The sequence below is a fragment of the Urocampus carinirostris genome, chromosome 12 (genome assembly GCF_059441175.1).
Source record: "Urocampus carinirostris isolate Australia breed hairy pipefish chromosome 12, RoL_Ucar_1.0, whole genome shotgun sequence".
Classification (NCBI taxonomy): domain Eukaryota; kingdom Metazoa; phylum Chordata; class Actinopteri; order Syngnathiformes; family Syngnathidae; genus Urocampus; species Urocampus carinirostris.
This window is the reverse complement of record NC_142360.1, coordinates 8,259,760-8,271,845: the sequence shown is the minus strand read 5'-3', so window position 1 is coordinate 8,271,845 and position 12,086 is coordinate 8,259,760. Positions and strand designations below refer to the sequence as shown.

Here is a 12,086-nt window from a genome sequence, read left to right as displayed (position 1 = left end):
CAGATGATAAAAGTGCTGTATTTGAGTAAAATTATCTTATCCTGCTAGTGGTAACCATGGAAACTGGTAATATCTGTTTTGTGTAGCAGAGCAAACCCTTACCCCAAACGACAGCCTGGAAAAAAATGGGCGCTGCCAGGCTGTTATTGCCCAAGTCACATCAAAGAAAGTGCTGCCCCTAAGTTTTTGTTTTTTATTATTATTTGGTAATTTAGCACATATTTATCTTAGATTATTATGCACCACGTTTGGTGAGCTTTTATTGAGCATCTTATTAAACATAAATCGCTCAAATCTAAAAAAAAACAAACCCGCCTTTATTGAGAAACCCTCAAGCACCGCCTCTCGCCCCGCCCCCTTAACTTGAGCATGCGGTGCCACACAAGTCGACTGGCTCACACGAGCAGAACTTGAGCGGAGCTCTGGAGCGCCAGGCGTGCAAGCCAACGCAATGACGAGGAGGCTGCAGAAGAAATATCTCATTCTGATCCTCGCCTACACAGGTTTGCTCCTGCTCATCCCTTATGTTTTTGACTTTGGAGAGCGCTCGGTGCAGCGCACCAAGCACGGGCTCCTGCAGCAACAGTCGCGGTGCTCGGACCTGAAGAATGCCGTGGCGCTTCTATGGGAGCATGGATACAAAGTGGACGGCGCCAACGGCACGGAGCCGCCTGGGCCCGACCCGCCTCGCATGCACATCTACCTGCACGCCACTTGGAGGACTGGATCTTCGTTCCTGGGCGAGCTCTTCAATCAGCACCCAGACGTTTTCTACCTGTACGAGCCCATGTGGCACATCTGGCAGGCCCTCTACCCGGGAGACGCGGGGAGTCTGCAGGGCGCCGTGCGCGACATGTTGAGCGCCCTGTTCCGCTGTGATTTCTCCGTTCTCAAGCTTTACGCCGGCTCGCAAAATCTCACCACTGCATTTATCTTCGGCTGGAAGATGAACAAGGTGGTGTGCTCCGAGCCGCTGTGCGATGCCCATCAGCGCAATCGCGTTGGCCTTGTGCAAGAGGACCGCTGTGCCAAGTGTCCCAAGAGGGACATCCGCGAGCTGGAGCGGGAGTGCAAGAAGTACCCGGTGGTGGTCATCAAAGGCGTGCGAGTTCTGGACCTTAGCACCCTTGTGCCCCTTATGAAGGATCCAGTAGTCAACTTGCACATCGTGCAGCTTTTTCGAGACCCGAGAGCCGTGCACAACTCTCGACTCAAGTCCAAACAGGCCCTGGTGAAGGAGAGCATCCAGGTGATTGGTTTTTATTTGTTGTTTTCGTATTGTTGGAGGGGATATTTCCCCATCAATATCAAGTACGGTAATCATTGTATTGTCTCCACCGATATCATGTGATCAAAATGCCAATGTCCCCAACCAAACCTACCCTCTTGGTTTGTGGCTTTTTATTTGGGCACAGCACAAAAACAACACCCATTTTGAAAGCATTTTTCATTTTGACGATTTTTATTGGAAACAATCCATCCATCCATTTTCTGAACCGCTTATCCTCACAAGGGTTGCGCGGGTGCTGGAGATCATCCCAGCTATCTTTGGGCAGTGGGCAGGGGACACCCTGAACTGGTTGCCAGCCAGTCGCACAGACGGACAACTCACTCGCTCATTCCCACCTAGGGACTATTTGGAACGGCCAATTAACCTGACATGCCTGTTGTTGAGATGTGGGAAGAAACCGGAGAAAAACCCTCGCAGGCACAGGGAGAACAAGCAAACTCCGCACGCTCGAGGGCCGCAGTAGCTGGAATCAAACCCTGGACCTCCACACGGTGGGGCTGAGCACTAACCACCCAGCCGTTGTGCTGCCCTGTAAATGTTCCATTCTTTGAAAAAAGAAATAACAAAAATTGTGATAACTATCTAGAATAGCAACAACGATATGCATTGATCGGTAAATAAACATGCAGACATACACAGATCATGTTTAATTTTTTTCCATATAAAGACCATTTAATCTGGTTTTGAAAGACTCGTAATTAAAGCATTACATACATTACATTAGGCCCCCTTTAAGCACTAATTTTGATAATATGCATTAAATAACTCAAGAGTTTTTTGTATCAATTCGATACATTTTGTTAAAAAGATTAGAAAATAAGTTCAGGGGGAAAAATGTATGTATCAAATACGGAAAAATGTATCCAGCTATTTAAATGTTGGCCTTGAGCGCAGTACATATTAATGTGTCATGAAAAACACATATTTTGCAGTTAGGAACAAGAGTAGCCCAATTTTTTTTTTTTTAACAAAATCTAACCATTTTATATAGAATATAATTAAAATTTTGTGTAGCGGGCCGAAAAAAAAGCCTGGCGGGTCATTTTGCCCACCCCTGATCTAAATCACTACATAAATGAATACCTTTTCGGTTAGCACATTTGTTCTTGAAACTTGAAACTATTGATTCCCCTTAAATTATGAATGACTGATTTTTAGAAAAACAAGTGTTGAATAGGTGTTTGTAGTCAATGCTTACAGTGAGTTATGGTTCTGCTGGAGAGTTCTGAGGTCATGAGATGGAACCTTCCTGTGTGGAGTTTCCATGTTCTCCCCCATGAATGTCGGGTTAATTGGCCGGTCCAAATTGTCCCTAGGTGCAAATGAGCTCGTAAGTTGTCTGTCTCTGTGTGTCCTGTGGCTGGCTGGCCAGTTTAGGGTGTCCCCTGCCCACTGCCGGAGTACAGCTAGGACGGGCTCCAGCACCCCCGCCACCCTTGTGAAGATGAGCGGTGCAGATAATTGATGGATGGATGGAGATTTATGGATTTAAAACAGTTGTTATGACTTGATATGAACTCAAATATGCTCTAGAAAAAAGACAAATTAATCACCTTTTTCCCTATCTTGTGTCTTATGTTTTCTTTTACATGTTAAACGTTCACTCGATGAGTTAGTTATTTACAGTCAGATGGTCAAAACAAATACCAATAAAGGGTAGTTTGTATTTTCAATCTAAAAATGAAGTGTCATGACTTTCCCAGAGTTTAAGGTAAAACATGAGATGAACAAACTGTTCTGCAGTTAACCACATCTCCCCTTAAAGGCCAGGACATGAATATTGTTTATTACAAGAATACATAAAAAAAAAATAATCAAAATTTACAGTCAAATGCCAAAAAAAGAAAAACTACAGTTCTATGAAAGGAGCCCACTGTTGCAGACAAACAAAGATATGGCTCATCTTGAAAATGTGCATTGCGCCTGCAGGTGCTACGCAGCAAGAAGCACAACGACAAGTACAAGCGGCTGCTGGTGCCCAATAACCGTTTAAACCGGGCAGAGAGTTACGTGTCCAGCGCCATGGAGCTTATCTGCGACAACTGGCTGGGGGACATGATGCTGGTAAGCCACGCGCCACCTTGGGTGCGCCGCCGCTACCACAAGGTCCGCTACGAGGACCTGGTCCTTCACCCGGCCCAGGAGCTTCAGGAGCTCTACCGCTTCTCCAACTTGTCCACGTCGCCGGCGCTGGAGAGCTTCGCCCTCAACATGACTCACGGCCGCGGGTACTCGTCCGATCGGCCCTTCCTCATCTCGTCACGGGACGCTAAGGAGGCCATCTACGCGTGGAGGGAGAGGTTGAGCGTGGAGCAGATCAACCAGGTGGAGGCCTACTGCAGCGAGGTGATGAGGCAGCTCGGGTACCCCAAGCACGGCACCGACAAGACCGCATGAGGAGGGTGCAAAGGTAAGACCGCTGCTCTGTATTTAGTGTCCTTTTTTCAGATGCATTCGACACCCAACAATTTGCAGTGTGATAAAATAGTTCGGAGACAGCATACTGAGGCTTTTGAATTCATACCTCACTCGAGGTTTTTGTCCATGTGTCAAACTCATTGCCCACCACATAATTTTATGTCGCACACGGGACAATGCTGAAAGAAGCACAAGAAAAAAATGAGACAAACATTGACTTGCAGTTTTAAATATCTTAACTGAATGTCCTCATGGCGCCAGGCGCAAAGCACTCATTGTAGCTGTAGTTGCTGACTACCATTCGTCAACCAGAGAACAATGAGGAACCCCATCCATCAGTCCATTATCTGGACCACTTTCCTCAGTAGAGTCGCGGGGGTGCTGGAGCCAATCCCAGCTATTTTCAGGCACTGGGCAGGGGACACCCTGAACTGGTTGCCAGCCAGTCACAGGGCCCACAGGGAGAGACAACCTACTTGCCCATTCACACCTAGGGACAATTTGGACCGGCCAATTCACCTGACATTCATTTTTTGGAATGTGGAGGCAAGCACGGGGAGAACATGCAAACTCCACAAAAGGGACAGACGCACTGTTTAAGGAAATCCCCAAAATAAAAAAAATACAAGAAATGGCACCAGGGGTGTCTTTGCAGAAGCTTTAGCTCCTTTCCATCGTATATATGAAATCTTAACAGCAATGATCTAATATACAGGTAAACATTTTCATTAAAAAAGCAGAATTACTTTTACATCATTGAATCAATCAATTAAATTAGTGTATCCTTTTTGTCACATTCCAGTTTGCATGTGTATCCCCAAGTTAAATAAACTGTGGTGGAATTGAATTCAATTGCTGTTTTGCTTTTTTCATAACAAATGAACAGTTGATAAATTCTACAAGAGATTAAACCTTGGTGAAGATAAAAAAAAAAAGTCAAGAAACAGGATAAGGACCCAGATGCATGACATTTCTCACACAAGCTTTATTTTACGGGAAATGGGGCAGTCATGCCTGTTACCCCAAAACGCCAGTGATTTGGCGATCGTTGGGCGGAAGACGTAAGGCAACAGTCTGGCGTGGAACGACAGGAAGCCAGAGGCCGACAAGATCAATACCAATTGCACAAGCAGATATCGGACAGATTGGGTCGATACCGGACAGGACGGGGCGGACAGGATTGAGATCAGGCACTGGAGACAGTAGTCTATTAACAAGCAGGACGAGATAGACGGAAACAATACCAGACACTGGAGATCGAAATTAAACAGGACAAACTAGACAGGAACGCTACTGGAGATCGATATTAACCAGGACGAAAATAGACAGGAACAATACCGGACAGGAAACACAGGCAGGAAACCGAACATAGTCAAAACCCACGTCTTGCGGGTGCAGAGGTTCGTCGACGGACTGCCAAAAGGTGAGTGATAGCACTGAGCTTAAATAGAAGGGAAGCCAATCTGTCAACGAGCCGCAGCTGGCGCCACACGGGTGGGGCCAATTGGGGGCCATGGCAACCGTGACAGAAAATATATATTGCGGGGAAAAACACCGTATCGTTTTGTAATCAAATCTTGAATCCCTAAATCACAATTTAATTGTGAGCCTCTGAAAAGACATACTAGTCTGGCTTCCAAAAGATTGTTTTTTTGCCATATCGCCCCCGAGCTAAAATGAGTTTGGCACCCCTGCCTTAGACAAATGTGATGGAATTTTCAGTTCACAGCAAAATGGTTGCTGCCTGGTAAAGATAAAAACAAATGGTTGACTATTTTATTAATTAATTTGGATTCGGTGATATTACTGAGCTCATGAAACACTAACCAGAATGAAACATAATTAAGGTAGACTGAACGTTATTTTTTCATTCTCATTGTTGATGAAATGCGAAAAAAAATGTTTTAAAAGAGGGCCACGTTGTAATGACTGTACAGGAATTCAAAGAGTTTCGTTGTCTCAAGCTCGCATGGACGGCTGCTGCTCGGAGAAGGCACTCCATTGTCCACAGCCGGCCGTAACAGGCTGCATGCCTCCCCGGGTTGGCAGTGGGCTCAGCTAGCTTTGGCATGCCTTTTTTAAAGGGACACTGTGTAATATTTGACAACAAGATGTCACTGTATTGTGTAGTGCAATCAAAAACTCATGAAAATAGCACACGAAGGCTTATTTAAATGATTGATCTAAGGATTTAAAAGTCTTTCTGATTGTTATTATTTTTTTTTATAGTTATGAAAATGTTTACCTCTCTATGGGATCTTTGCTGTTAGATTTCCTATCTGTTAAAGAAAGGAGCTCAAGCTTCTTGAAACTTCTGCGAAGATACCCAGGTGCTATTTTTAAAAATTGTACTATTTTTCGTATTGTTTTAAATAGCGCATCCGTGAGTTTTGCTTTAAGTAAAATAACATTGAGGTGGGTTTGCTGAATTTTCTCTGGTTGAGCAATTGTAGTCAGCAAATACAGCTACAGTGGGTACTTTGCAGGTGGCGCCTGGGAGTCATTGTGTGATTAGGGGCGAGACGATATGCTTAGGTCACAATTCGATTGCATCACCAAACTAATTGAGATTTATAAAAGTATTGCGATTCCATATAATTGATGATTGCAAATTAATTTTCTGTCCTAAAAACAAACAAACACATTCAATCATAAACTTCTGGGGAAACAAACCATGTTCAAACAATGCACATACGTCTGTTTCGGTCAGTCCGGAAGAGAAAATGAGTGCATAACATATACACAGTGCAACAGGTTTACAGCCACAACATTCCAATTTCAATTGTCAATGTAATACAAATGTGGTCCTTTAATTATCCTATTTACAGTCAAAAGTGTAAGATGGTAAATTGAAATAGAGCTTCTTAAAGAAAAAAACAGCACAAGTGTAAGCCGTCAAATTAAAATCAAGACCCTTCAAATTAGACCGTTTTTTTTTTTTTTTTTTTTTTCGAAACCTTGATGCGCTTTTGGTCATGTTGAGCTCTGTCTTTCTGGGAACTGTCTCATCTCATCTCATTACCTGTACCGCTTATCCTTATTAGGGTCGCGGGGGGCTGGAGCCCATCCCAGCCATCTCCGGGCGGTGGGCAGGGGACACCCTGAACTGGTTGCCAGCCAATCGCAGGGCACACGGGGACAGACAACTCACTCGCTCAGTCACACCTAGGGACCGGCCAATTCACCTGAAATGCATGGAATGTGGGAGGAAACCGGAGTGCCCGGAGGAAACCCATGCAAGCACGGGGAGAACATACAAACTCTGCACAGTAAGGCCGGTAGCTGGATTTGGACCCACGCAGGAGGTTCCCACGACCTCAGAACTATGCCGCACACGCTCTAACCACTGCGCCGCAGTGCTGCCTCTGGGAACTGTATAAAAACTAAAATATGTCCATATTTTGGATTTACAATTTATGGGTGCCGGCCTTAGTTGTCATTGCTCTCTTTCTTTATCAATTTTCCACTTCTGTTTGCTTTCCCGCATTTTTACGTACCGGATATGACGTAAACAAAAACGATTCAGAGGAGAAACTATAATTATATACAGACGCTCCCTTACTCACGACCATTCGACTTACACAAAACGGTAGAGAAACACAGATATACAGATACAGATTACTACTAAGATGGCGGCGCGTCTACTAGACGCTGCGGCTCGAGCTCCAGTTCGTCTTTTGTTTTTCAGTGTCTCCTGATCCCTCTTATTTTCCCTTCGACTCCCTTCGCACTTACAATAATATCCACTACATCCCGAGGGATATACAGAGACCACCGGATCTCCCAGGAAGATTTGCCGCCTGCCGACAATGACAACGACGGAGCAAAGGCTGAGCTAAGCTAAGAAGGCGATCACACAGACCAGCGCTCCCAAGCATGTTCAACCAACGCCAGATCCATCCGTCCACAATGAGTGAATTGAGCTGCGGATCGCCACCAACAACGTCCGGAATTGGAGGACTTTTTTTTTGCCATCACGGAGTCTTGGCTTTCCCGACGCCGCACTACATCACCGGCTCGAACGAGACGAGAACTCCGGTAAAAACAGGGGTTGGAGACTACGCGCTACAATAATAGTCGAACCATTGATACACAATGCTCACTCGATATGGAGTTTCTAGCTATGTACCGGGAGAGTTAACTGTGGTCTTTGTGTTTGCTGTATACTTTCCACCGCTAACAGTTTCACCAGATGCTAACGTTAGCATAGCGCTATATCTCCTGCCCGCTGCTAAACATCAGCTTGCACTACCCCAACGGAGCTTTATCGTCGACGGCGACTTTAATCGGGCATGTTTATTGACTGTACTCCCAAATCCTTTCAATTGTGGACTCCCAAATCTACTAATTGTGGACTGAGCAATTCGGAAAAACGCTGGACTGAGCAATTCGGAAAAACGCTGGACTGTGTAATGTAAGATCAAACATTCGGGAACTCTGTTTGACCCAAGTTAAATAACTTGAACTGGTTGCCAGCCAATCGCAGGGCACACAGGGACAGACAACTCGCTCGCCCATTTGGACCGGCCAATCCGCCTGAAATGCATGTCTTTGGAATGTGGGAGGAAATCGGAGTGCTCGGAGGAAACCCACGCAAGCATGGGGAAAACATACAAACTCCGCACAGTAGGTCCGGTAGTTGGATTGGATTTGAACCCACACAGGAGGTTCCCAAGACCTTAGAACTGTGCCTGCACACGCGCTAACCACTGCGTTTTATATATATATATATATATATATATATATATATATATATATATATATATATATATATATATATATATATATATTATATATACCCGCGACCCTAATGAGGATAAGCGGTACGGCTGATGAGATGAGATATATATATATATATGTATATGTATGTATATATATACATAGAGAATTGTTCAGTCCTGTCATTTTTGCAGTCGTTTTGGGATTATCACTCTTGTTGATGTAGTTGTTGTTGTACCATTGTTCTCTTATCCCTCACGCAGCTGCCGCTTTTGTGAAATGGTGCACAGTGGACTATGTGTTATCTCCATGAGCATTCACTTTCTTTTCATCAGTAAAAAAAATAAATATATTTTCTGGAAATTATTAATAAAAGGGGAAACCGTTTAAATGGTTTAGGGTTCAAGATAAATAATGCATTAATGGTGTAAGAAAGGTGGACTTAAAAAGCGAAACGTTTTTACATAAATGTGGGGGAATTTGTTATATTCTGTTTTATTTTAGCACTGTCTTACAAAAGGGTGTGTTGTGTCACCCTGACCCGAATGACATGGCCGCTTTCTTGTGTCCCGTTTCATCTGGAGGGACGGAAGCATGACCAATTTAGGTGCCGAGGTGCCTAACTTGTTTGGGTGTTTGGGCATTTGGGTTGGCCATGGTACAAACATTTTTGTGTGTGTTTCTTTGCTATTTTTTTCCCTGATTTATTTTCTTTGTTATTGTATGTGTTTGTCTTGCTGTTGGTCAACCCTCTTGAGGGATATGACCAGGGTAGATAGATAGATAGAATTTTAGCACAGCAGTAGGTTCCTTAGGATATTTTTCAATCTTCACTATTGTATTTATATGTGTATGACAAACTCAAAGATATTACCGCTGTCCACAATCACAAACATTGGATGCAACGGTAATTAAACCCGGGTCACAGATGTGAGAGTGCTGAATTCTAACCACTACACCACCAGTCTTATCGACGACATACAAAAAAACATTCGAGTTCATCCAATTATCACACTATTTTTGATTCACCGTACCAGAGATAAATGTTAGTGAATCGAGAAAACAAAAAGTCATCCTAGAGATAGAAATAGATGCAAAAATCATGACTTTAGAGGACATTAATTTTTTTGTTTTCCTATTGGGGTCATAGTTTATATTGTAAATAAATTATTTTAATCTTGGGCTCACGTATTCAGCGTTTTTGTCTTAAATGTCAGAACCCGAACAGACGGTGGACCCAGACACGTAACGTTTTCACACAAGCCTTATTTTACGGGAACGGGGCAGTCATGCGCGGAAACACAAATGCCAGCGATTCGGTGATCGCTGGGCAGAAGAGATCGAAACCCGACAGAACAGGATACTGGAGACTGGAGCAAGATACCGGACTGGACGAGACAGACGGGATCGATACCGGAGACTGGAGCAAGATACCGGGTATCGATACCGGATACAAGAGCAAGATACTGGACAGGGCAGGGACAGACAGAATTCATACTGGATACTGGAGCAAGATACCGGACAGGGCGAGACAGACGGAATCGATTCCGGATACTGGAGACTGGAGCAAGATACTGGACAGGACGAGACAGGCGGGATCGATACCGGCTACTGGATACACGAGCAGTATACTGGACAGAGTCAAAATACAAGTCTTGCAAGTGCAGAGGTTCATTGACGGACTGACAAGGAGTGAATGAGAGCACTGAGTTTAAATAGGAGGGAAGCCAATCAGGCAACAAGCAGTAGCTGGCGCCAAACGGGCGGGCCCAAGTGAGGGAAATGGGCAATCGTGACATTACAATGCTTGGTTCGAGCTGAAAAAATGTCTCAGAAAATTATACTGATTTTTAATCAAAAAATTTGGGATGCGTGTTAAACACAAATAAATAAATAATGGGGAGTCAGAAGGGGGATTTAAAAAGCAAAAAAATTCATAGTAATAGTAATGTTATCCCCGTTTTTTGTCTAACAAATAAAAGTATTAAATGAACGTTATTTTCTTTACAAATGACTACAACTCTGTCAAATAATGATAAGCGGGAAGACCATTTAACCAGCTGACATGATTGTCTTTTATCTTCCTGCTACCCAAAAAACAAAAACAGTAAAAGGCTGCAGAATGCAGAACAAATTCAGAATTTGTAAAGTACCAAAACCATGAAAAGGAAAGAGCGTTATAGCGAGAGATTAATGTATTTGTTTGTGTTTTCAAGCAGAAGCAGCTTCTTAAGATATTTTTGAATCCTCACTGTTATGCATATTTTTTCTAGGGGTCCTGCAAGACGGAGCTAAGGGCAAAACAGCTGGAAGGAGGCCTCCACAGAGCTGAGACTGTTGCCCTTTTTGCTTTTTCTTCAAGCCAAACGTATCAAAAGTGGGAAGAAAAACTCAAACGAGCCACGAGGCCAGACAGCTTCAAAGACCGTGGAGTTTTTCTGCACCTTTACCTGCTGAGCCTCAGCTGGGAGCCCGCTCGACACGTCAGGCCATTTTTAGTCGCGCTAATCCCCAGAAACACCTTGACTGCAAATCCCTGCAAAAAGGTGGGTGCATCCAGGGTGCCCTCACCTTGGCGTGACTGGGTTAAGTGGATCTGCTAACCACGCTAACGGGAAAGTTGCAGGAGATTGTGTCGTGTGCTTCGAGGGGCTGGCGTGAGGAAGTCTCGTCCCTCCCCCGCCTCATTCTCGCCTCCCCCTCATTCCAAGGCCTCTTCGCCCCGGAGGAATCTGGACAGCTGCAGCAGCACCACACTGACAAAACACTCACATGGGCGGGACTTTTTTTCCCCTCTCTGTTGTCCTTCCAATGACTTTTTTGGAACAAACGGTACTTATTAAGGTTGCAAAGCATTTACTTAAAAATTTCCATGGTGAAGGCCAACAAACTACAATGAGAAATGATTCAATCCCATGTAGTTCCCAAGCAGCCAACTCCTTATGGTTAACAGTTTCACAACATTTTAACAGAATATTTCAGATGTATGTAACATTGATTCCCAGGGTACACTCCTAAATCACTTGGGTGATATATAACCCAGAATTTGAATCAGCCACTTTTTGTTTTAATACGATCCAACTCTGGGTGGGTCTGCACAATCTTTTGAGATGTTCCAAGCCTAATGACCTCATTTTTTGCACAATATGACCCAATTGATTGTTTTGTTTAATAGTTTTTGCAGTATTTTAAAAGAAATAGCTTATAGTTAAGGTTTTAAAGAGTTCTTTTGTACAAAATAACCCGTCCATCCATTATCTGCTCTGCTTATCCTCAGTAGGACCGCGGAGGTGCAGGAGCCCATCCCAGCTATCTTCGGGCAGTGGGCAGGGGACACCCTGAACTGGTTGCCAGCCAGCCGCAGGGCACACAGAGATGACAACTCACCCGCTCATTCACACCCAGGGACAATTTGGACCGGTCAATTAACCTAACATACATGTTTTTGTGAATATGGGAGGAAACCGGAGTGCCCGGAGGAAACACACGCAAGCACGGGGAAAACATGCAAACTCAACACAGAGGGTTCGATCTCATGACCTCAGAACAGTGCAGCACACGCGCTAACCACTGCGGCGCTGTGCTGCCCACAAAATAACCACGTATTGTAAATTTTAAAGTAGGGGTCTCCAACTAATGCCCGGGGACACCAGGTAGC

General features: G+C 44.3%; 1 protein-coding gene across 1 annotated transcript; it reads left to right on the top strand.

Moving 5' to 3' along the window:
* The first annotated feature begins 405 nt into the window (after window positions 1–405).
* Window positions 406–11,731, top strand: chst7 (carbohydrate (N-acetylglucosamine 6-O) sulfotransferase 7). Its single transcript, XM_088349866.1, has 3 exons — window positions 406–1,249; window positions 3,221–3,701; window positions 10,702–11,731. Exons 1-2 carry the CDS (start codon window positions 452–454, stop codon window positions 3,686–3,688), a joined length of 1,266 nt encoding a protein of 421 aa, XP_088205992.1. The 5' UTR covers window positions 406–451; the 3' UTR covers window positions 3,689–3,701; window positions 10,702–11,731.
* The last annotated feature ends 355 nt before the right edge of the window (window positions 11,732–12,086 follow it).